The sequence below is a fragment of the Monodelphis domestica genome, chromosome 1 (assembly GCF_027887165.1).
Source record: "Monodelphis domestica isolate mMonDom1 chromosome 1, mMonDom1.pri, whole genome shotgun sequence".
In the NCBI taxonomy this organism is placed as follows: Eukaryota; Metazoa; Chordata; class Mammalia; order Didelphimorphia; family Didelphidae; genus Monodelphis; species Monodelphis domestica.
The window spans coordinates 155,675,683-155,700,647 of NC_077227.1; the positions used below are offsets into that span (position 1 = coordinate 155,675,683).

The window sequence follows — 24,965 nt, forward strand, 5'->3', positions numbered from 1 at the left end:
AATTTCCTGGCCCTGAGGCTAACTTGTTTCCACTGTGCCATACTGCCTGTCATGTCATTTAGAAATGTTAATGTTCTAGTCCTCGATGTAAAAATGTTGATAGTAAACAAATAATAGAAAACCCAATTTATTTATTTTTACAGAAAATCACATTTACTTGCATATATATATGTTTGTATCCATGTATATATATGTATATATATATATTTATATATATATATATATTTTAGCCACAAACTGGAAAAAAATAGGGCTATGTTTTATTTAAATCAAACTAGATACCTAATAGAAAGAAGGTAGTAAATACATACAGCCAACAAATAAGACTGCTTGCTATCCTGGCATCCAAGGGATTCTTCTCCACATAAAATAACATGTACAGGTATGGAGAGGGAGCACACCAACAATAAATGCTCCTCCAAATAAAGACTACCCATGGATGCGTGATAGATTTACACTTATCGTGAAAGGCTGTCATTTAGGACATTTGTTCAAATTCCATGGGGCTTTTTTGTGGCATGTCAAATCCATCTCGTGAGACGGGCAAGCCCACAGCTTGGTTTCTTTTCTTAAAAAGTCAAAAGGCTGTGTGGACCCTGGCCAAATGAATCACTCTGTAGAAACATTCACAAAGATGTTGCCCAATTGTCAAGTCATTATTTTTTTAAAGCATTCAGTTCCTTTGATTTAAAAGAAATATTCAGATAGCTAGAAGTAGGCAATCTTCCCTTATGAGGCTCCAATAATGTATCATCAAACCTTCCTTTCTCATCCATTCGTATCTTCTACAGAATAGGTGCTTCAAAAATGTGCGGAATGAATACATGAATGAAAGCATTCTGTGAGAGCAGTGAGGTGTGGTGGAAGGAGCACTGGGTCCAAAGTCAGAGGACATGGGTTCAAATCCTAGCTCTTACACTTACTAGATCACAGACAAATTATGACAACCGTGAACTTTAGTTTCCTTCTCTATTAAATGGAGAGGGCTGAACTCTCAAATCCTTCCAGCTATGAATCCTATAATTTTATAAATGAATGAATGAGTGCACCATTGCTGCAAAAGTTGTTTCTAGATACTCAAGAAAATGGTTAAAACTATTAAAGGTTTTGTTGTCACATTCAGAGGTCTACAGCCAAAATTTATAAATCAAAAACAATTTCTCCCATTTCGTGAGAAACATCATTGTTCCTCTGCAACATTTTGAGTCAAAACAAGCCAACTGCCCGATGATTTATACCTCACACAACATATTTTTCCACCTTCCAAAGGCATTAGAAAAGGGAGGGTTTCTGCCAGAGGCAATTGTAAACATATTGCCGAGTGCCTGGACACCTTGTTTTTCAATACAGCAGGCTTCTTCCTTTGGCCCTTGCTAAAAAGTCAGCTTCCCAGAACTGCTAAGAACAGAGAGGACAGCAAAGTGATCCTGAAATCTTGGGCGAGTGTGACCTACTGACACTGTCCTCCAAAATGTGACCAGTTAAGAAGCACAAAAGTTCTCTAGGAGCATCTGAAGGCAGTCAAGATCTCTGGTATCATTACAGTGTTCTGATAAATGCCCCTCCTTAGCCTCTAGCCCAGAGTTCTAGTTGGAGGTGCAGGAGCTAATAGATCAGGAGGTGCTAAGGCATACAGCAGAGGCTATCCTGCTGAGTTAGGTAAGTTTATCTTTTTGACTCCAATGCTCGATTCCAGTAGTGCAAGAAAGAGGGAGAGTTGCTGAAACCTATAATGATCAGCAATAGCAGATACAGGAGCATCATGAGGGTGAAGCGATGATTAGAAATCCAGGAAGGCTGGTTTGAGACCCTATGTTTAAAAAAGCAAAAAGGGAGGGAGAAAGAGAAAAAAAAATTATTTTTATATTTATGCAACATTTTTTGGCCAAAAGGACAAATGTGATAAATTCTGCATGCTAAGTAAATTTCAAAGCTATGCTCCTTCACTTAAGAGAAATCTGGGGTGTACTGGTGTTCCCTGGCCCTGAAGCTGCTTTCAACAGAACATATTCTAAATGTATAAAGACAGCAACAGCAATGACCTTATTCTTCTCTTACCTTTTTTGACCCATCAACCCTTAAGGAAGCCCCTAGTTTAATTCCTTGAAACAAAGGTTATATGCTAGTATCTGCTCAGAGAGGAACAATAATCAGGATGTTTTTTTCAACTGTCTCCAGTTTTAAATTCCTACAAATCCATAAGCTTGAGCCAGGGAAATCATGCTAAATCATGCTTTGATTCCAGGAAACTGATCACTACTGTGACAACAATGGATACCAAGAGGGGGTGGAGGGGTCGCCTGTGCTTCTGAGCTTTGGGAGAGATATGAAGAAGGCAGGTATAGATGAGAGATCATAGTAATTTTCTAAGGGAAAAAATGGTGCTTTTAAGCCATTAGAAGAAGGGCCACCAAGCAGGGTAGAGTCATTAGTGCTTCAGGCAAGAGTCTTTGTCTTTAAACTTCCTCCTAAACTGGTTTCTGTCATTCTATACAGATATTTTGTCAAATAAAATCAATCTGCTGCTCAATGAAAACAGAATTTTTCACACACACACACATTCAAATGATGAATCTGTCTTACCTCTTATGTTGTTTCTGCGAATAAACTAACAGATATTTTACTCGTAAAAGTTGGTTGTTGGTAACCACAAAGTATTTGGGAGGGACATCACCCCCTTCACTATGTTTGGCTCTTGCTCTTTTTCTATCTATTTCTTCTGAATCTGAAAAAGAAGAAAACACCCAATATGTGAAAAGCCAAGGAAAACATTACCAAGCAGCCATGGATGGACTCAGCAGCCCTATTTGCCTCTGGAAATACAGTATGGCCAAGTAATACCCAAAGATGCCATAAGTACAACTTAGAAATAAGTTGTAGGTATGGGTAAGGAGAGGAAGGGTTAAAGGAGAAAAGAGAGCACTAGTTCAATATGAGAAATGATCAAAGAGATGGTTACAGTGAAGCCTCAGAAGACTTGAATGAACTGATATGGAGTGAAGTGAGCAGAACTAAGAAAACATTCTAAACTATAACAATAATATTGTAAAGACAAAAAACTTTAGAAGACTTGGGAACTCTGATCAATACAATAACCAACTACAAATCCAGAGGACTAAGAAAGTATGACATCCACCCTTTGACAGATAGATAATAGATTCAGAGTGTAGAATGAGACATATTTTTTGGACAAGGTCAACGTAAGAATTTTTTTTGCTTGGTTATTTGTTATAAGAGTTTTATATTTCCCTCTTTTTTCAATGGAGAGGGAACAGATTAGAGGAAGAGAAAACAGATTTTTATTAACTAAAAAATCAAACTAAACCAACAGAGAGAGAGAGAGGGAGCTGCAGTGAGCACTACAAGGAGACAGCAAAAGAGGTATAGAAACACAGTTATGGTTAAGGCCAAGGGAGGTAAATGGTTAGAGAGGGGAAGGAACAGAAATGGAGATAAATCAGGAGGTAAAATGAGCTTAAAATGGCACAGATATTGTAGACTGCCAAAAATTGAAATACAACTTGATCTAAAACAAATATTTTCATCCCTCAATTGCAATGTTACAGAATGATTTGATTTACGCCTGTTTATGTTTTGGTATTCCCAGTGTCTAGGACAAGATCTGGCACCAACTAGGTGCTTAATAAATAGTTGTTAATTGATGCCTATAAAAACAGGCATTTTTCTATTACAGCCCAAGGTGTTAGCTTTTTTAGGGCAGCTACTTATTTTCTATCCTTGAAACAATTCCAGCTTACTGACAGTGTTGCAAAGCAAAAAGAGGATGTGGATGCGTGAGTGCAGAGCCTGAAATGGTTGTTTTGAGGTTGAACTGTCATGGTTTGCAATCTCTCCAAGAATTATAAATGCAACTATTCCGTGCCATATGGTTTGGGTGAGTGTCAGACATGGGTCTGTTCTTTGGTATGCCAGTTGTTTTAGATTAGAGGTAATGGAACAGACAGCATTTCTGAGTACTTTTTTTAATGGACCCAATAGGCTCATTTGTGGAGACTAGGATGATTGTATTTTATCCATTTCTGGTCCTGTGAAGCAATTTACTGACATATCATGGCTATTAAATCTTGGAGGTGAGCAATAACATGGTTCACAAATACTCAGAATGAGAGAGAAGATGCAATTAACCACCTAGTAAGGTGGATGACCCCAAGTTTAAACCCAATATATCTACCTGACTGCTTTCATGTAACTGGATTTCTGGCCTGAATCTGTTCCCATTGCTGTCTTCGAGATTTTAGGGCTTTTAGGTAGCTTGGCAAGAGAGATCTTCAAGAAGAGAGCCTCTCTCATATACCCACCTTCATATACCAAACTGCACTTCTCTTGTGAAGCCTTCCCTCATCTGTCCCCAGTCATAATAGTCTCTTCCTCCTCTGAACACTATGACCTTTCACAGTAATCATTTACTGGCTAGTTATATTGTTGCTGGGATTTTTCCATGTATATGTCTTTTGAGCCTCTAAACTCTTCAATGGTAAGGACTATGTTGACTCTTTCTTTATATGCCCACCTCTCATGGCACTACATCTTGTGCATAGTAAGCACTCCATAAACACCTACTGACTGCCTGATATATCTACTATGGACTCTCACATGGTCTGGAGGTGAGTGAGCTTGGCCCCAAGTCACGGTGCCTAGCTGCCTGATACCTTATAGGAAACCTATTTTCACTGTTGGGAGGTAACTTGAAGATGAATATAGGGGTGTTAAAAAAATCAATAAAAGTATCACATGATTAAAATATTTTTTAGAAAAAATGACATGAGCTGCCAGTGCTTCCAAGGGGTCAAGCTAAGCAACCTATTTTATACAGTAAAATGAATTGGAGTCCTACCACATTTCCCATTGTTACCTGAAATGATATTGCTTCCTTCCTAGGAGAGTTATTTATATAAATGAAAATTATTCTGGGTTTGGAAAAAGGCAAGGAGGACTGGAGGGAAAATGAAATGAAGAAAACTGTTAAACTAGGTGGAATCAGGTTCAAGGGCCTCCCCCTTCCCACCCTGAGGAAACCCTGGACATTTCAGTGCCACTCCAAAGATGCCACCAGAGGCTGGTGCTGTCTGCTTACCTTTTTTCTTGGTTTGGCACTTGACATCTGGATGGTCGATGATCTCACACAATGCCACACAACTTAGGATAGGACCCAAGAGGCTGTGCTGCCACCCCATACCGTGAGGACTGTAAAGAAGAGCCAGGCTTAAGTCACTGGTAAGGTAGGTCCCTTCACCAAACAAGGATGTCTAAAAGGGCAGAGTCAAATAAAAAAGAAACACACCCAACTGAATTAAAATCTAAAGATAGTATGGTTGTAGGACGTATATTTCTCTAAAAGTTAATTTTAAATGGCCTCTCGCAAAAACTGTTAAGGCCCATATTTTCTGGCAAAACAGCAAATGAACAGGATTAATTCTTGTCACAATCATATGATTATTACTAAATATATTTTTCTTCTTTTTTTAAAACCCTTATCAGAATTCTATCTTAGAATCAATATTTAGAATCAGTTCCAAGGTAGAAGAAAGATAAGGGCTGGGCAATTGGGGTTAAGTGATTTGCCCAGTCACAGAGCTATGAAGTATCTGAGGCCAGATTTGAACTCAGCATCTTGCAGCTCCAGGCCTGTTCTCAATCTACTGACTGAGTCACTTAGCCAACCCTCATATTATTATTCTTTACTAAAATCCCATGAAGTTGGTTACCATTAATTTACATGTCAAGTCAGAAGAGAGTTTGGAGAAGCTAAATAATGTGCTTGTACCCAAATATACCAGATTAGCATTAAGAGTAGAATTAAAGTCCTTTTATTAGAAATTATCTTTTTGATCATCAGTTTTTCATGGATCTGGATCTTTTCCATTTGCCCAATAGAACCTACAAGAAGAGTAATTATGCCATTGTTTAACCAATCACATTTTCACTATGAAATTCAGAAGCTTCCCCACCTTCCATGTACCCTAGCCAACAAACATTTTTCTCAGATTGGAAAACAAATCTCTTTTTTCCACAACCCCACAGACACTACTGGACTAAGTTTACAATGGCCACACCTATCACAAAATTGTAGATTTTTTTGCGAGACTGCTGTGCTCCAAATACAGCTGTGTCTGATTAGAAAACTTGTGATACATCTGCCATGGAAATAACGTGACAGGTCAGAGCTAGAGATGAATCTTCCTTTAAGCAAATCTGATAAATGAAAATCCACGTTTAGACAAAAAACAGGATACAAGGAAAATTGCTTCACAAAAGGATTTACTTTCAAAGAGTAAGTTCCCTAAGTATATTTAAAGTAGGATTTAATTTTACAGGAATCCAACTATTTCCTAAAGCAGGGATCTCCCAGATTTCAGTAGCACAGCTAGAAGGCTATGCATTTGAGACTCCAGAGTAAACAAGCTCTTCATCTTCAATTTAAACTCAACAAATTAATTAGGCTCAGCAGAATTCAGGAAAACCACGCTTCAGCAGTGGGGTATGGTGGGCTGGTCTTATGCAAAATAGTTAAGATGGGCATGGGAAGGCTTTCTCTCACTGGGACTCCAACAAAATACCTATCTAGCCCACCAGTCTGACTGATCTCAGAAAATGCACTAATAGGAACCATCTCTCCACTAAAAGATAAGGCTTAAAAATGTGTCCTAGGGAATAGGGAAGAAGAGTGATTAAAATTCACAACTGATAAAGATCATTATCTGGGCCTTTTCCCAGCAGGACAGAGTAAGACTCCTACTCTAGAAGAAGCAGTCAAACAGTTGGTTCCACAATGGAAGGAAAAGGGACCTGGAAAAAAACAAGATGGAAGCAACTTTGACCCTTGTCATAATTTTTTCTAGGCCTGGCTAAGATGGCCTGTCCTTCTCCTTGATGATCTTGTCATGGTTTAAACCCATAACATTTCCAGTCTCCTTAAAGCCTTACCTTGTTGAAGATGGCCTAGCAGTACCAGATCTTAAACTGTACTATAAAGCAGTGGTCATCAAAACAATATGGTACTGGCTAAGAGTCAGGAGGGAGGATCAGTGGAATAGACTTGGGGTAAGTGACCTCAGCAAGACAGTCTAAGATAAATCCAAAGATCCCAGCTTTGGGGACAAAAACCTACTATTTGACAAAAACTGCTGGGAAAATTGGAAAACAGTATGGAAGAGATTAGGTTTAGATCAACATCTCACACCCTACACCAAGATAAACTCAGAATGGGTGAATGACTTGAATATAAAGAAGGAAACTATAAGTAAATTAGGTGAACACAAAGAATAGTATACTTGTCAGATCTTTGGGAAAGGAAAGATTTTAAGACTAAGCAAGAGTTAGAAAAAATTACAAAATGTAAAATAAATAATTTTGATTACATTAAATTAAAAAGATTTTGTACTAACAAAACCAATGCAACCAAAATTAGAAGGGAAGCAACAAATTAGGAAAAAATCTTTATAACAAAAACCTCTGACAAAGGTCTAATTACTCAAAGTATAAGGAGCTAAATCAATTGTACAAAAAATTAAGCCCTTCCTTAATTGATAAATGGGCAAGGGACATGAATAAGCAATTTTCAGATGAATCAAAACTATTAATAAGCACATGAAGTGTTCTAAATCTCTTATAATCAGAGAAATGCAAATCAAAACAACTCTGAGATATTACATCTCACACCTAGCAAATAGGCTAACATGACAGCAAAAGAAAGTAATAAATGTTGGAGGGGGTGCGGCAAAATTAGAACATTAATACATTGCTGGTGGAGTTGTGAATTGATCCAACCATTCTGGAAGGCAATTTGGAACTATGCCCAAAGGGTGCTAAAAGACTGTCTGCCCTTTGATCCAGCCATAGCACTGCTGGGTTTGTACCCCAAAGAGATAATAAGGAAAAAGACTTGTACAAGAATATTCATAGCTGCACTCTTTGTGGTGGCAAAAAAAATTGGAAAAGGAGGGGATGCCCTTTGATTGGGGAATATCTGAACAAATTGAGGTATCTGTTGGTAATGGAATACTATTATGTTCAAATAAATAATGAACTGAAGGAATTCCATGTGAACTGGAACAACCTCCAGAAATTGATGCAGAGTGAAAGGGGCAGAACCAGGAGAACATTGTACAAAGAAACTGATACACTGTGGTACAACTGAATGTAATGGACTTCTCTACTAGTAGCAATCCAGAACAATTCAGAGGGACTTATGAGAAAGAACAGTATCCACATATAGAGGAAGAACTATAGGAGTAGAAGCACAGAAGAAAAAACAACTGCTTGATCACATGGGCCAATGGGGATATGATTGGGGATATAGACTCTAAATGATCACCCTAGTGCAAATATCAACAATATGGAAATAGGTCTTGATCAATGACAGATGTAAAACCCTGTGGAATTGTGTATCAGCTATAGGAAGGATTTGGGGGGGGAGAGAAAGAACATGAATCTTGTAACCATGGAAAAATATTCTAAATTAACTAATTAACACCCCCCCCCCCAAAGCCTTACCTTGTTTAAATGGCAATGTAAACCATTATGTAGGATGGAATGAAAATTTTCCAGGCGGCTCCCGTGGAATGCATAGATAAGATCCCTTTCTCCTTTGGTCTCATAAAATTTGGCATCCACTGGACCAGAATATACTATTTCAAACAGAAAGTCGGGTGCAGGGACACTAGTGCCTGAAATTCCCATCAGTTCTTGGATCTTCACATACTTAAAAAATATGAAGGAATTTTCAGTGTTATTTGGGAAACTATCAAAATGTATTACAAAACAAATGATACCACAACAATCATTTTAAACTGTACTGGAATTTATACTTAAGAACATGTTTTCAACACAACAAATACATCAACCTAGAAAAAAAAAGAATTAAAAATACCATTTCAAGATTTCTTTCTGTAATAAACCAGTCTGACAGAAAAAAAAAAGTGAACTGAAGAAATACCAACAATCCATTGGAAAGTATAGCATTTCTAACTTTCAAAGGATTTCCATTACCTCATTTTATCTTCAATACCACTTTTTGAGGTATGGAAGACAGGCAATATTACCTTAATTTGAGAGATGAAGAGACCAAGGCCTAGAGAAATTAAGTGACTTGCCAAAGATCACAACACACTAACTAGTGGCAGACTCAGGACTAAAACAAAGCAAAGTCTCATGACAACTAGACCAGTGCTCTCTTTTTACTATCTAATATTTGAAATATTGTCCAAGTTCCTACTCCAGTTGTTAAAGATGTCTGCCTTTCAAAAGGGCCTTTGCATTTGGAACTATGTCCAAAGGGCTATAAAAGACTTCTTGCCCTTTGATCCATTCATACCACTACTGGGTTTGTACCTCAAAGAAATTATAAGGAAAAAGATTTGTACATAAATATTTATAGCTGCACTCTTTGTGGTGGCAAAAAAAAAAAGGAAAATGAGGGGTTATCCCTTGATTGGGGAATGGCCAAACAAATTGTGGTATCTGATGGTAATGGAATACTATTGGGCTGAAAGGAATAATGAACTGGAATGACCTCCAGGAATTGATACAGAGCAAAAGGAGAAGAACCAGGAGAACATTGTACACAGAGACTGCTACACTGTGGCACAATAAAATGTAATGGACTTCTCTACTAGCAGCAATCCAGGACAATTTTGAGAGACTTATGTGAAAGAACGCTATCCACATCCAGAGAAAGAACTGTGGAAGTAGAAACGCAGAAGAAAAATATTTGCTCATGATCATATGGTTCGATGGGGATATGACTGGGGATACTGACTTTAAGTGATCACTCTATTGCAAATATTAATAATATGAAAATAAATTTTGAACAATGATACATGTAAAAGTCAGTGGAATTTCTCATTGGCTCCAGGAGGGGGGAGGGAGGATGGGAGGGAAAGAACATGAATCATACAATCATGGAAAAATATTCTAAATTAAATAAATTAATTAATGAAATTTTTTTTGAAAGGGCCTTTGAAACATTTTAGACCCTTAAATTAGAATTAATTAAGCAAGCACCTTGTAGTGTTGTTCTAAGAAAAATTCATGTACCCATTCATAATAGCTCTGAGTAGTAGAAAGAAAATGAGATTGGGAGTTAGAATAATAACAGCTGGAATAACTAGGTGGCATAGTGGATAGAGAGGCAGGGGTCAGGAGGGCTTGGGTTCAAATCTGACCTCAGACACTTCCTAACTGGGTGACCCCTGGGCAAGTCATTTAACTTAGTTTGCCTGGACCTGTCCCTTATGTCTTAGAGTTGTTACCAAGACAGAAAGGAAGGATTTTTAAAAAGAAGAAAAAGTCTTGAAGATTAAATACAGTCAATATCTAATATCTTAGTCTTATGGTCCCAGTGCTACCATTAATTAGTTATGTGACAATGCACAGATCCCTTAGTCTATTTAAGCCTTAGTTTCTTTCACTTATAAAATGAAAGAGTTAGACAAGGTGATCTCTCTGTAAGGCCCCTCACAACTCTAGAGATCTGTCATTCTAAATACTAAAATCTTACCTCTGTTTTCCCTATGCTGTGAAGTGTAAGAATCTTTGATGATAAAATCCAGCTCACCAGACTCCATGCCCTTTTATCTCTGTCATCTGCAGACTGGAGAAGTTCCTTCAGGTTTGGTAGCATACTGGTATCTTCAAGCTAAAGAAAAAAAAAAAGGATCATCCTTTTTAAGGAATATGGCTCATGAAACATGACAACAGGGAGACCTCTAGTGGCAATGAAGCAAAATTTCATTTTTCATGTCAAAAATATATTCCCAAAAGGAACAAAAACATCAGCAGCTATTCAATGACTTTTGCTAAAGGGAATAATACCAGGCTAATGATTATAAACTCCTTATAAACTTATAACACCAAAACCTTTCCCATTTTTTTTCTTCCACTGTTCCCTATATCTAGCCTTTATTCTCTCCAGAACACTCTATTTATTGTCTTCCAAATATACAGCTTGTGCTTTTCCAACCTTGTCTTTACTCAGACTGTTCCCACCTCCTCATTGAAGACCTAATTCTTGTGTATCCTTCAAGGTCAAGCCCAAATTCCACTTCTTCCATGAAATTTCCTTGACTACTCCACACCCCAAGATCCCAGTGATCTTTCTTCTGACTTCTTTTATCCTTAATTTCTGAAATACTTGGCAGAGACAGGAAAGATGTGGGATTGGAGCCAGAAGATTTGAGTTCAAATACTACCTTTGTTATTTACTGCCTGTACAGTTGTAGCAAATCAATCAAACTTTTGGGGCCTCAGTTTCCTCATCTGTAAAATTAAGGGGTTGACCTAGATAGCTCCTAATGTACCATGATTCTATTATTATCTTGATCACATATGGCTTTGTACTATTTACTAGTTTTTCTGATCTTAGTATTCTCTCTCACTTATGTTTTAAGTTTCTTGAAACCAGTGACTATTTCTCATGCCTCTTAATTCCTCTAACACTTCATACATAAAATGATCTGTAAATATTTACCTATTGATTCTATTCCATTTTTTTCAGCAAGTTAATTTTTATTAAGAATGAAAACTGCAAATCTTTTAAGGGCTTTCCTTGTTTCTTAGGTCTTAAGTACTGAAATATATATCTTATATAATCATATGTAATGTTGTTGCTGTTGGCTTAGGTGGAGCAGCGGGTAAAGCACTTGCCATGAAGTCAGGAAGATTCATCTTTCTGAGTTCAAATCTGGCCTTAGACACTACTGTGGGATCCTGGCCAAGTCACTTAATCATGTATGCCTCAGTTTCATCTGAAAAATGAGTTGGAGAAAAAAATGGCAAACAATCCAGTATCTACCAAGAAAACCCCAAATGGGGTCATAAAGTTTGAAACAACTTTTAAAAATCTGAAATATTGAAAACTATAAGTGTTTAAGAATTTGCCATTTATTTTTTCTCCCTATCTTTCAGCTCTATTGTAAAGAGTTTCATTAATTCTTACAAAGTGTCATATGAATGAGATAACATTATAATAATTAAACTTTAAAAACACAATCAAGCACATGGTTAATAAGCAAAGTCCTATATTCAATTGTGTGAGGACACAATCAGAAAGAGGAAAGCTATCCTGTGTACTTATGGAATTTACAATTTTAAGACTACAGAATAAACACAAACTTATGTGTGTGCACATCAATATATTCTAATCACTGTCCTCCGAATATGATTCATGTTTTCCTGCTTATCTTTATGCTTTTGCTCACTGCTCCTCCTCCCCTGAAATGCTCTCTTTCAAAGCTCAATTCGAATCCCATTTTTTCTGTAAAGAATTCCATAAGCACACCAACATCCCCATCAATCTCCCCTCTTCAGAACTCCTTAAGCATTTGTCTGTACTACTTGTTCCGTACTTAACATGTTACTTAGTAGTTTTAAGTTTTCCTGGTAGACATCTCCCAGTATGATCACTACCAGCATCTTGAGGAGCCCCCAAGCTATTTCTTATACTTTTGTATAACCCAAAGCATTTTGTTAGAGCCCAACGTCTAGCAGATACTTGATAAATGTTTGAATACTGATCGATATAAAGGTGAATCAAAAAACATTATATTACCAAAACACAAGTAATAGAAATATAACCAAGTATTATAACAAACAGATCAGGGGTGGGTAGGTTTAGTTTGGAAGGGTTTGCAAAGAGGGTGAGTTCTGAATAGTTTTGAAGAGAAGGACTTAAGGTGATGAAAAAAGTCAGAAGACTCTCCCCATCTATCAGTCCTCATTATTGTTGCCACCACCCAGGTGTTCATCCTCTTTAGAATATATCTTTGGGATCAAAGCCTCACACCTGACCTTCACTTTTCTCATGCTCTTCTTGTGCAGGAACAATTCAAGCACGAGTGACTTTATCAAAGAACAAAAAGAATCTTGTTGCAGAAACTACATGAAAACCTTTTGATTTGTGGTTTTATAATTTGAGGTTTCTAATATAGTGTATAGTGAGTGCCACATAGCTAATTTCAGGCTGCCAAAACCAGAATTATTATATACACACTGCCCAGCCCATCCATCCATCTTGTTTATATCTTGTAGTTCCCAGTGTGTGCCAGACAATACACGAGTTAATAATTCAGTTAATCATTCGTAGTTCTGTCCTAAATTGACTCAGTCAAGAAAATATACCAATAGAAGACACATTAAAATTTTGTAGTTTAATCATTAATTGAAGGTTTCCTCCATCCCCCACAGGGCAAAGTATGTTAATCATGGGATTTCTAAAGCAAGAAAAAGGAAGTCTCCAATATATGAAGGCAAGCAAATTTCAGGTACACACAAGGCTTATAAAATTCAGCTTTGTTCCCTTTAATATAAAGGTCTGGCTGCACTTGGATCTATGCTGTTTTACTCTCAAGCTGACCACATTCTCCCTATCCATTGCAGGGCTATTTAGTTAAACAAATATTTACTAAATGCCTGCTATGTGCATAGAACTGTAAGCTGTTATGTAAGGTGTTCAGTTCCCATCCCATCAGAAACAATTCAGTACTGGAGATAAGACACATACACAAATAACTACATGCAAAGTTGGAATGTAACAAATGACACAATAAAGGTACAAAGTACTATTCCAGTTCAGAAGAAGCAATTATGGTAGGGGTGGTATGGGGTAGGGAAAGAGAAAGATGAAAGAAAACTTCATGAAAAGGTAGCATTTATGGCCAATAAAGGTTTCATTATGTGAAGATGGAGCCCAAAGGAGTCTTTTTAATGGTATAATTTCAGGAAGGATGGAAAACCAGTAGAGAAGGTATTTGGAGAGGCAGAAGGACCTTTTGGCACTCCACAATAATAAATAAATGAAAATAATGTATTGTCGTGGGAAATATTTCTAGTGCTAACTAGATACAACTGATTGCCAGGCTCACAATGTATAAATATTTTAAAGAGCAAATGACTCTGTCAGAACAGGTAAATTGTTTCAATTCCCCTGTATGATAGTACAATCACACTGCAAATCACAAGGTAGGTAGAGGAATGCCTAAGTATAAGGCAATTCTGAAACTGAGGAAATGGTGTGTATATTGGCAGTGAAAGGCAGACAGCATTGTATGACATAAAGTTGAGGTACAAAGGACTATAAGGGCTGTTAAAGGTGATACAAGGATGGAAGAGGGTATTTGGAGGGAATGAACAAGAGTCTTTACTTGTGATAAATGAAAACCAACAAATATTTACTAAACCTCTACTGTGTACTAGTTTCTATTCTCAACTAGAGAGGGAATAGTAGGTCAATCTAAGCACTTCCAGTCTACTTAGAAGTCACACAAGAAATTAATTAACCCTACCAGATTTAAGTCATAGTTAGAGATAATATATATCACAACAGATTTATATGATCAACTGTCAAATAAATAATGTGAACAATAAGAGAACTTCAGAAAGATGAATCATTTTAGGGAGGGAAGACTAGAAGAATGTGATTTGATCAGGATCTTGAAGGATGGGTAGAATTTTAATTGACTTAGAGGATGGGGAAGATCTCAGTTCAAATCTCACTTCAAAAAATTACTAGTTACATGATTATAACTTCTATGAGTCTCAGCCTCATACATGGAGCTAAAAATGGTCCTTACCTCTGAGGATTATTCTGATTTATTTGACTACTTACTATCTCTTCTCTGCATCACCACCACCACCACCACCACCACCACCAGAACCTCCCAGTCATACCACCAAACTTTTGAAAAAGATGTATTTATCAGAAATCCTTATTTCCCCCCTACTCTCTGCCCAACTTCTTGTAATAAGACTTTTGCCCTAACAAGTCTGCTGAACCTAATCTTTCTAAAGACATCAAAGATCTAGTCATCAAACCCAACAGCTCTTTTAAAGTCCTCACTGACTTCCCTGCCTTTTCCACAGGTTCTGATTGTAAATAACATCCTCTCCTAATTGTCTCTCTCTCTTCCCTTGGCTTCACAGATAGCCACACTCTGGTTCTCCTACCTCTATTACTTATTCATTCTCAGGTTCCTCATTCTTTTCTTGACCCCTTAATATGGGAAGTTTGAAGAAGAAGATTAAATTTAGAGGTTGTTGGGTCTTTCAACTGGAAACACGTGGAGAAAGTGAAAAATAAAAACTGGAGACATAGATTTGATGATCATAGATTTCTGCCTAGTTTTAAAGCAAATCTATCATGAAAAAAATACAGTTTACCAAGATTAGAGGTGATTCATTTTACAAAACGGTTTAATTCACCACGCTATTAAAGCAGATGAATAGAAAGAAATTAAAACAGAGGGAGATACAAATGATCAAAGACTGAATCATGAAAAGAATGAAGACTAATAGGTTAGAGAAAAAGAGAAGAAAATAAAATGATCATTCCAAGAACCAAAAAACTCAGACATTTCCTCAAAGCAAAGTTCTGAAAGAACCAAGGAAAGAGGTTCCTACCAAACTCTAAAAAACTATGATGGTCAAAACAAAGTTTCCAAATCATAAAATTTTATTTAGATTTGGAAGAGATCACTTAGTCTGGTAGTTCTTAAGCTTTTTTTAGGTCATGGACCTTTTTAGCAATCTATTGCTATGGACTTCTCAGAATAATGATTTTAAATGCGTAATTTATGCATTTAAAAACATATAATTAGAGGGGCAGCTAGAGGCAGGCCCAAAGACAGGAGGTACTAGGTTAAAATCTGGCTTCATATACAGTATTGATTCTAAGACAGAAGGAAAGGGTTTAAAAAAAAAAAGAGTAGCATAAGCTAATAAAATGCCAGGACCAGAGACAGGAAATCCTGGGTTCAAATTTGACCTCGGATACTTCCTAGCTGTGTGGCCCTGGGCAAGTCACTTAACCCCCATTGCCTAGACCTCACCACTCTTCTACCATAGAACCAATACACAGTACTGATTCTAAGATGGAAAGTAAGGGTTTAAAATATATATATAGCAATCCACTGAATAGCACTATGAAAGGATACTTTCATTTACTAAAGTCATAAAAATAGTCAAAATGACTAAAAACAGTCATTGTGGAAAAGGTTTTTAGGAAATCTGAAGGCAGAGGCAATGGATACAGTTCAAGGAAAGGCAGAAACAAAACAAAAAGGAGTACATGTCCAATTCAGTTAGTTTCCAGTATTTCCAGCAAAGCGCAGCATACCAGGTCCTCTGAGTACCCTGAATCTGATCAGTTCTGGTCAAGTACAGCACTCTATTGCATAGTTCCAACCTGTACCACTCTCTCAACAGTAGGATGAATTCTTTCAAAGGAAAATGTGAGGCCCTGAAGGTTGTATCCCCTTTTCTTAGATCCTTGCCAAGATCCCTTCATAAATCTTAGATATTCACAAATACTCCCAAGTCAGTCATCCAAGGACAAAAGAGGTAGGGAGGATTTCTCCAATGAAATCCCCTGAAGACACTTAAAACTCCTCACACACAGCTTCACTTTTATTTGCTAGAGTTCTAGACTCCTGAAAGTCAAATCACCTCCTCTTATAGATCTTATAGGACCTATAGGACACAGTCTAAGTATGTGGAATGTAATCTTTCCCTGGAATTGCTCTAGGTAAATTTGTTCTTGGTGCTGGGCTTTTTCTCTTACTAATTTCATAACTTAAATGGATAATTAAAACCCCAAGCTCCTGACCCTTGCTCTGAGCTTCTGTGGTTCTCTGAGTTTGGAGACTTATTGTACTCGATTCAAAATCATTTCCTTAGGGACAGCTAGGTAGCACAGTGGAAAGTGTCAGGCCTGGAGTCAAGAGAACCTGAGTTCAAATCTGAGCCTCAGACTTTCTGGCTATGGACCCTTCTAGAACAGATGGAAAAAGGCTTAAAAAAATACTTCTTAACCCTTCTGCCATTGCCACAATAATGAGATGTCCAATTCTGGCATTTATTCACTTGCCCTTTTTGCCTCTCTGCAATACAAAGTATATTTTCTAGCGTTTAGTCACGAAGGGAAAAGAGTATTTTTTAAAATTCAGAAGTATAATTTGAAAAGAATATAAAACTACTGAATTCAAAAATTAAAAGAACATGAACTTTCTAACTTAATATAATGGAATGGAAAAGTATTATGCTCAGTGGTGGGAATATGAATAAAAAATTCAAATACTCCTTATTTTCAAAGAGATTACATTATCACTGGAGGAGACAACACATAAAGGAGGGTTTATGTTAAGTTCACAGTGGATAGAAAGGCCAAGTAGTACCTAGGGAGGGAAAGTGGTGGGATAGATGCTAAGGCCAGGATCACAGAGACTAAGGGGAGAAAAAGGCCCATTACCAAGGTAATGGACTATATATAAGGTACTAAGTATGGGTTTTAGGACTCAGGGATGTCTCCAGCAGAGGTAGGAAGATAGGAATCAGAATCCAGTTGACAATGGACATCCTGCACCTGATGAGAAGTAGGTAAAAGGAAAATGAGAGTTGGTTGAGGAAGGAAATGGTCTGTGGCGTAAGGCAGTATTGGTCTGTTTTCCTACCCACTCTCCTAATAGCAAGGTGGGCTAGTGGAGGTGGCTGGTTCAGGTCATCTAGAATCCATATGATGTACTGACACTATTCTGCTCTACCTTAAGAATGTCCTCTCCTTCCCAAAACATTGCCACTAGACACTGGATAATCCTGACGGAGTTATTCTCTGTTCTACAGTCCTAACCTCAGTCTCACCCTCAGAAAGCCTACTGGTTTTACCAATGGTATTTTAGGTGTTCCACCTACATGCCTATAATTATTGCTTGGATTATTATAAATTTTTCCTCCAACCAAATCAGGGGTAGGATATAAAGAACTATTACATACAATTACAGATTACCATATTTCTCAGAAAACAGAATAATGTAATCTGTCATGCAGTTCACCTCTCCAGATTCAGCTCCTCCAAAAAAATTACTTTCGTTACATGTTTACCAGACTATTTTTTTATATACCAGAAAAATAAATAATACTTTGTAGATTATTTTTATCAGAATTTTCATTGAAGGGGGATGAACTGATATCTAAAAACCTCCCTAGGGAGCAGCTGGGTAGCTCAGTGGATAGAGAGTCAAGCCTGGAGATAAGAGGTCCTAGGTTCAAATCTGGCCTCAGACACTTCCCAGCTGTGTGACCCTGGGCAAATCACTTAACCTCCATTGCCTAACCCTTACCACTCTTCTTCTGCCTTGGAACCAATACACAGTATTGATTTCAAGACTGAAGGTTAAGGGTTTAAAAAATAAAATAAAATAAAAAATAAATAAAAACCTCCCTACCAGTTCTTAAAATTGTGTTACTCCCTATAACAACATTATATGTGTCTATGTCCATAAATAGAAAGTGACATCCCAGAGGATGTTTAGAGAAGGGCTTATGACAAAAATAAAAGAAAGGTCAAGAACAGGGAAAAAAACATATTCTTCCAAGGACCCAGAGGGTAAAAAATGAAGTTAAAGTAAATAGAAATTACATTATCCACACAACAGGCAGTGTGTTGGACTGAGAATTCAGGAAGGCCCAAGTTCCAATCCTATCTCTGCCATTTACTAGCTGTGTAACAAAAGGGCAAGACCATTCACATTTTGGAGATTCTGTTTCTTTATCTGCAAAATGGGGATAGTAACAGTAGGACCTATAAATGTAGGCTGTAATGATTGCTGTGAGGTGTACGTTCAAAGTATATAAAGTATTTGGCAAATTTTAAAATGTCAACTTTTATTACACAATTTATACACACAATTATTACCCAAAAGCTCAGGACCAAAGAGGCTTTGAAGACCACCAGGGAACAAAGATAAGCTGTGTCTAGAAGGACCTGTTTGGTATTTTGAAATTTGTGCCTTCCTTCCTGTTGATTCTCTACTCTTAACTAAAGTCAGACTAACTGAAAAACATGAACTGTATTCTACAACTCTTTTATTAAAAATAATTTATAGCCTGAAATTCCCCCATGTTGTACTATATAGCTTAGCTATGCACCTAAATATTTGTGCATGCTAAAGAAAGAGAAAGATTTATATGATTTAAAAAGAAACCAAAGTATTGTGTTTGCTAAAAAGGGACAAAATGGGATGTGAGAAGCCAGAAAGAGTCTTTGATATGAGAAATCCTACCCACTAGGATAAAAGAACCTAGTGTGAGTGGCAATCAAGGGAATATAAAGATATACCAGCTGATGAGATATCATTTTGTACTTATTATACATCCCAGGTACTTACTAACACTTATAATACTTTATCAATGCATGTTTGCAAAGATGTTTTATTTTATTTTTCTTTTACAACCTTATGTTCTATGTTAGTATCAATTCTAATACAGAAAAACAAGGCCTAGGATATTGGAAGGGGTTAAGTGACCTGCCCTGGGTCACATAGCTAGAAATGTCTGAGGCCAGATTTGAACACAGATTCTCCCTCCAGGTCTTGGCACTCTATCCATTATGCTACCTAGCTGCCCCTAGAAATGATGTTCCTTAGAAACTACAATATTCTAAAATGCCTTAATGGCTGATATTTTTCCTGCACTTTCAATAACTAAATTGCTTTATAAACACTATTTTATTTTAAGTTTTCAATAATCCTGGTGCAGGTACTATACCCTTATTTTACAGATGACAAAGTTGAGGCCCAGGGTTGATGTGATTTGGCCAAAGTCAATCAAATTAATGAAGGTTTATTAAATATCTACTAAATGTCTGGCCCTATGCCAAATGCTGGGGATACAAATAAAAGGAAAGAAGCAATCTCTATTCAAAGAGAGTTTACAATTCAATGGGAGAGACACCAAGAGGTAGTATCCCAAAAGTCTTAGAACAATTTCAAGCACTCATAAATTTGTTAAGTATAAATGCTACAAACTTACCCACAAGCCCCATCATTTGAAAGTTTGCTCATTAAAATGTCTTTTATGTTTGTGGAGTTTGAATAATTTTAAAACACCTCATGAAGCTGTTTTTGGTTCTCTAAGAACTAGTGTCCTCCCTCATAAACAACCTCATCTTTAGCTACATAATATTATATCAGTATTTGTTCTTCTTATATTTATTGTGTGTGAGTACTCAGTCATTATGCATTGCATGTATATGTGACAGTTTCTATGTCACTTTCTCCAAATGGTAGATTGGTAGAGGAGGTCTTTTTGCTTGGTCACCTCAGACACTTGGTCTACCTCTAGAAGACTGTCTTGAGGGATTGTGTCCAAACTTGGCATCCAACCTTGTTCTTTGGATGTTGTTAAGGCTAACATTATAATTTTCATCCTTTCAGTTGTTGAGCAGCAGTTGATAAGTTTTTACAAAGTTAGAAAATCAACTTGAGCAATGTATAGAATAAATGGTGGTTATGTTCAATTTTAATAAGAAAAATATCAACATTTTTAAAAATTTAACTAACCTTTCAAAAAAAATTTTTAAAACCCTTACCTTCTGTCTTGGAGTCAATACTGTGTATTGGCTCCAAGGCAGAAAAGTGGTAAGGGCTAGGCAATGGGGGTCAAGTGACTTGCCCAGGGTCACACAGCTGGGAAGTGTTTGAGGCCAGATTTGAACCTAGGACCTCCCGTCTCTAGGCCTGGTTCTCAATCCACTGAGCTACCCAGCTGCCCCCGCCTTTCAAAATTTTTAATAAATATTTCTGAAGTCACTAAAGCTTAAAACTTGAATTATGTTGCTCCAAATGATTTATCTGAAACACTGTTCCCTCATCAATAAATGGATTACAGGTGTGGGGGGAAGGGCTTAAAACTGCACTAAGACTTTTGAGACACCCTGTATAAGCTTACACACAATGAATAAATACTAATATAATACAAAGTAGTTAAAGATAAGGTTGTTTGAGAGAGAGGGCACTAGTAGCTAGAGAACCCAGAAAAGCTTCATGAGGTGCTTGAGCTGTATCTTAAAGAAAGTGAGGAGGAAGTACAATACATGCATGGAGAAGGGAAAATGTGCATAGAGATGTCAAACAGCTAGTATAAGTATGCACTGGTCTTCCTGACTCCAAGTCCTGCATGCTATTATGCATACTACCTTCTGAATCATCAAAGAATGTTGTTAAATGTGGCTTTATTGATGGCAAACAGGTAATTCAAAGGCAATAATTTTCTATTAATCAGAAGAACTGATTATGCAGAATTTCCTAATTCATGACCAAACTGGAGGCATTTGCTGTATGATATGGGATTGGTTTTTTGGGGGGTTTTTTTGTTTGTTTTAGAATCTATACCAAGTATCAGTTCCAAGGCAGATGGGCTAGGTAAATGGAAGTTAATGACTTGCCTCTGATCACATAGCTAGAAGTATCCAAGGCCAAAACTGAACCCAACTCCTCCAAACTCCATGTCTGGCACTCTATGCACTATGCTGTCTAACTGCCCCATATACCATGCCTTTAAAAAAAAAATTCTCCACTAGCTAATTTGCAAACAAAAACATCTAAATATGTGCTGCAATAGTAGATCATTCAGGCGTAAAGGATGTGTTTTATCTCATGAAAAATTCTCCAGTGAAAGCATGGGCCTGGAACAGAAATTTGGTGACCAGTTTATTTACAAATGTACGGTGGGACCTAGAGTAATAGAGACACACCTGCCTTTTACCCTTTCCACAACCAGCAAGGGCAACTGGATGGTGCCCAGGATGGTATAGGGGCAAACAGAATATAAGGGTTTTGGACTTTCCTTAAGGAAAAAAAGGGTAACAGATGGTAAAAATGGTCAATGTTGGATGGACTATGGGAAAACAAACATATTAATAAGCTGTAAGTAAAGCTGTGAATTGGCCTAACCTCGCTGGAAAAGTTAGGAACTATAATTTTTTAAAAAGCACTAAACTGTATGTACCCTTTGAACCAGATACTACTTCTGTAGACATACATTCCTAAGGTAAACAACAACTTATAGTAGCACTTTTTGTATCAGAAAACACCAATCAACAAGCATTTATTATGAGACAGCTTTGTATCCAAGATAGCAAAACTGAAATAGTCCCTGCTTTTAAGCAGCTCACATTCTATTCAGGTAGACAGCACATACATATATAAATATTCTATACAGAATACATAAGAAAAATACAAGATAGTTTAGGAAGGCAGGGCACTAAGCATTGGGATGGAAGGCAATTAGATGCTCAGGGATTGGAAAATAGCTAAATAAATTGTAGCATATGAATATAATGGATTATTATGCTATAAGAAAGGACTATAAAGAATTTAGACAACTGGGTAAGACTTCTAAGAAGTGAAATATATCTAAGTAAGTAGGCACAGAATAACTTACAATATAATCACAACAATGGAGGAGAAAACAATGAAAAATTTCAGAATTATGATTACTGGGGTAACTGTGCCTCCAGCCTTTGGACAAGAAACTTCCCAGGATCAAGAATTTAGGGCTTGAAGGGATCCCAGAAGTCATCTAGTCTGACTCCTTCATTTTATGGTGGTGGAAAATAAGGCCTAAGAAAGTTAAATGACTGGTTCAAGGTTACACAGGTATTAAATTGAATAAGTGTAGAATGAGACACATGTCTTTGTATACGGCAAATGAGTTTGTTTTGATTGACTAGTTATTTGTTAAAAGGGAAGGTTCTAAAGAGGGAAGTCATTGAGAAGCCACAGTAAAAAAAAAAATTTTTTTTTAAACCCTTACTTTCCATCTTGGAGTCAATACTGTATATTGGCTCCAAGGCAGAAGAGTGGTAAAGGCAATGGGGGTCGAGTGACTTGCCCAGGGTCACACAGCTGGGAAGTGTCTGAGGCCAGATTTGAACCTAGGACTTCCCGTCTCTAGGCCTGGCTCTCAATCCACTGAGCTACCCAGCTGCCCCCAGTAAAATTTTGAAAAGAAAGAAAACACTTAAAAAAGAAAAAAATGAGACAAGTGGTTGAGAAGAACTCACCAGGGTCTCAAAGTCCTTGTTGTCCTGGCTAACATAGGAGGCTGGAAATGGCCTTAACACAGAGTCCCGCTTGTAGCTCTGCAGGGCAGAGGCAAAAAAGCTGCACTGGAGATCTGCTGCCAGCACATCCCTCTGGGCCGCTTTCCTGGCCGTCTCCAAGCTGAAGGGCTGCATTCCCTCGGCAGAGATGGAGGCCCTGTAGGGAGATGGAATCCTGAATTGGGATGTGTGTGTGTGTGATGGGGCAGAAAAATGAAAATTCTATGAGGTGGGTTCAGGGGAGTAGAGGTAAAAAGCAAAACCAGAAAGAGGCATTTGTGTATCCTAAGGAAGACTTTTCAAACTGCTTACTGGAAACTCTGAGCCTTCACATATGACTTATTACAAAATTAATGCCCTTATGCCACAAAGAAAAGAATTTGGGGGGCATTTATAATAGTAAAAGTGTCCTCTCGTGTTCACATACACATACCCCTTTGTACTAGGTGACTGCTTTCCTTGCCTACTCCAGTCCTACTTCTAACCAGAACTTAAGAGTAAGCAAAAGGGAGATGAGTAGTCAGAGAATGATGAGTCTCTGAATGAGGAATGGGAAACCAAGAAGGCAGAAGATTTTGGGAGTGTCTGAAGGATGGAAGGGGGCATGTGAGATAAGAGGTCAAAGGTACCTCTAGGGATAGGTAATAGCCAGTTCTTCTAAATCAAAATCAGAACATGGGATCTGAGAAAATTTCCTCTTCTACTCCCTCTCCCCAATTCATAAAAACAGTAAAATATCTAAAACTCCAGGGCAGAATGTGAAAGGAGATGAATCCTAGGTGGAAAGGGATGAAGAAGGAAGTTTTGGGGTAACTTTGTAAGGGGTGTTGGATTGGAGTAATGGTTGAAGAAGGAAAAGGGGCACTTTAGAGGGTAAGGAATAAAAGATCAAGAGGCCAGTCACTTGGATGGAGGAATGGGGGGAGAGGGGCTCCCACTGAGACACTGGGATGGAGCAGTGTGGATAAGTAGATGGACAAAGTCAGGGAGGCTGGGGTTTGGGGATGGTCCATACTTGGGGAACCACATAGAATGAATAAAGAGTCAAGAAGGCTGCTCTGAGTACCTGGATGGGGTGTATGTATAGGATTACCATTGAGGGAACTGGGTTTGGGAGAGTATGGGGGGGGGGGGCAGTCGAGCAAGGCCTGATGAGTAGTGTCCGGAAGGCAACCCTAAAAGAGCAATATTGGGGGAGGGGGACGGGTGTACTGTGTGATCTTTACTGCAAACGTTAAGATGGGGGAGTGTGTAAGGGTGGATGGACAAAGGGCAGGGAGGCTGCTCAAGGCACCTGGATGGAGGTCTTAGGTATGGGATCCCCACTGGGTGTGCTGGGATGGGGAGTGTATAAGTGGAGGGTAGTACAAAGGACGGAGAGTGATAGGGCCTGGGAGTCCTTTGTCCGGAAGGAGTGCGGCACATCCGAATACAGGGGGGTTCTCACTTTGTGGGCACTAGAATAGGGAGTGTCTGGGTAGAGGTACAAAGGGCAGAGGTCGGGGGAACCCACTGTCAAGAAGGCAACTGGGTGGCCCTGGAGGGGGAGTGTATGTGAGAGATCCCCGTTGGGGGCGCTGGGATAAGAAGGGAGCCGGGAATGAGGGGTCGGGAGAACGGTCGATGAGGGCCCGTCCACTAGGGGGAGCCTTCGGGGAACGGGGCTGAGGCCTTCCCCAGGGACTGCCGGTGCCCCCTCCCCCCTAGCTGTCAGGAAATGCGGGCCGGGGAGGGAAGAAAGGTGGTTTCCCCAAACCCGTTAGCGCCCCTCCTCGCCGGCCTCCGCACCTCCGCCACCGAGCCCACGAGATGTCAGCTCTCCGCCCGCTCTGCCAGGCCCGGCCCGGCCCGCCCGGCGGGTCCAGAGAGCTCAGCAGCCGAGCCGCCCGGCTGGGACGACCTGCTGCCGCCGCCACCGCCGCAGCCGCCGCCGAGGCCCCAGAGCGAGGCTGCCCGCCACTTCGCCTGCGTGCAAGCGTGCGCGCGCAGCGCCCGTCACCGCCCACCGCCCAGCTGGACTCTCCTAGTTCTTTCCCCCTCCCCTCCACTTCGCTCCGGAGACCTGGTCAGTCCA

General features: G+C 38.6%; 1 protein-coding gene across 1 annotated transcript; it reads right to left on the reverse strand.

The window, feature by feature from the left end:
• Nucleotides 1-1,063: 1,063 nt before the first annotated feature.
• On the reverse strand, nt 1,064-24,943 carry PARP16 (poly(ADP-ribose) polymerase family member 16). Its single transcript, XM_001375592.3, has 7 exons — nt 24,680-24,943; nt 22,853-23,048; nt 10,520-10,657; nt 8,515-8,721; nt 5,096-5,267; nt 2,584-2,725; nt 1,064-1,810 (listed from the first exon to the last, which is right to left on the reverse strand). The coding sequence occupies exons 2-7, from the start codon at nt 23,024-23,026 to the stop codon at nt 1,666-1,668; spliced, it is 978 nt and encodes a 325-aa protein (XP_001375629.1). The 5' UTR covers nt 23,027-23,048; nt 24,680-24,943; the 3' UTR covers nt 1,064-1,665.
• Nucleotides 24,944-24,965: the final 22 nt, after the last annotated feature.

Excerpts from the sequence above, each read along its gene's own strand:
- PARP16 (XM_001375592.3), bottom strand. The coding sequence starts at position 23,026 with ATGCAGCCCTTCAGCTTGGAGACGGCCAGGAAAGCGGCCCAGAGGGAT. Across the intron at positions 8,722-10,519 it reads ACAGCATAGGGAAAACAGAG|TATGTGAAGATCCAAGAACT; the intron begins GTAAGATTTTAG and ends ATATTTTTTAAG. Across the intron at positions 2,726-5,095 it reads GTGCCAAACCAAGAAAAAAG|ATTCAGAAGAAATAGATAGA; the intron begins GTAAGCAGACAG and ends CTTCTTTTTCAG.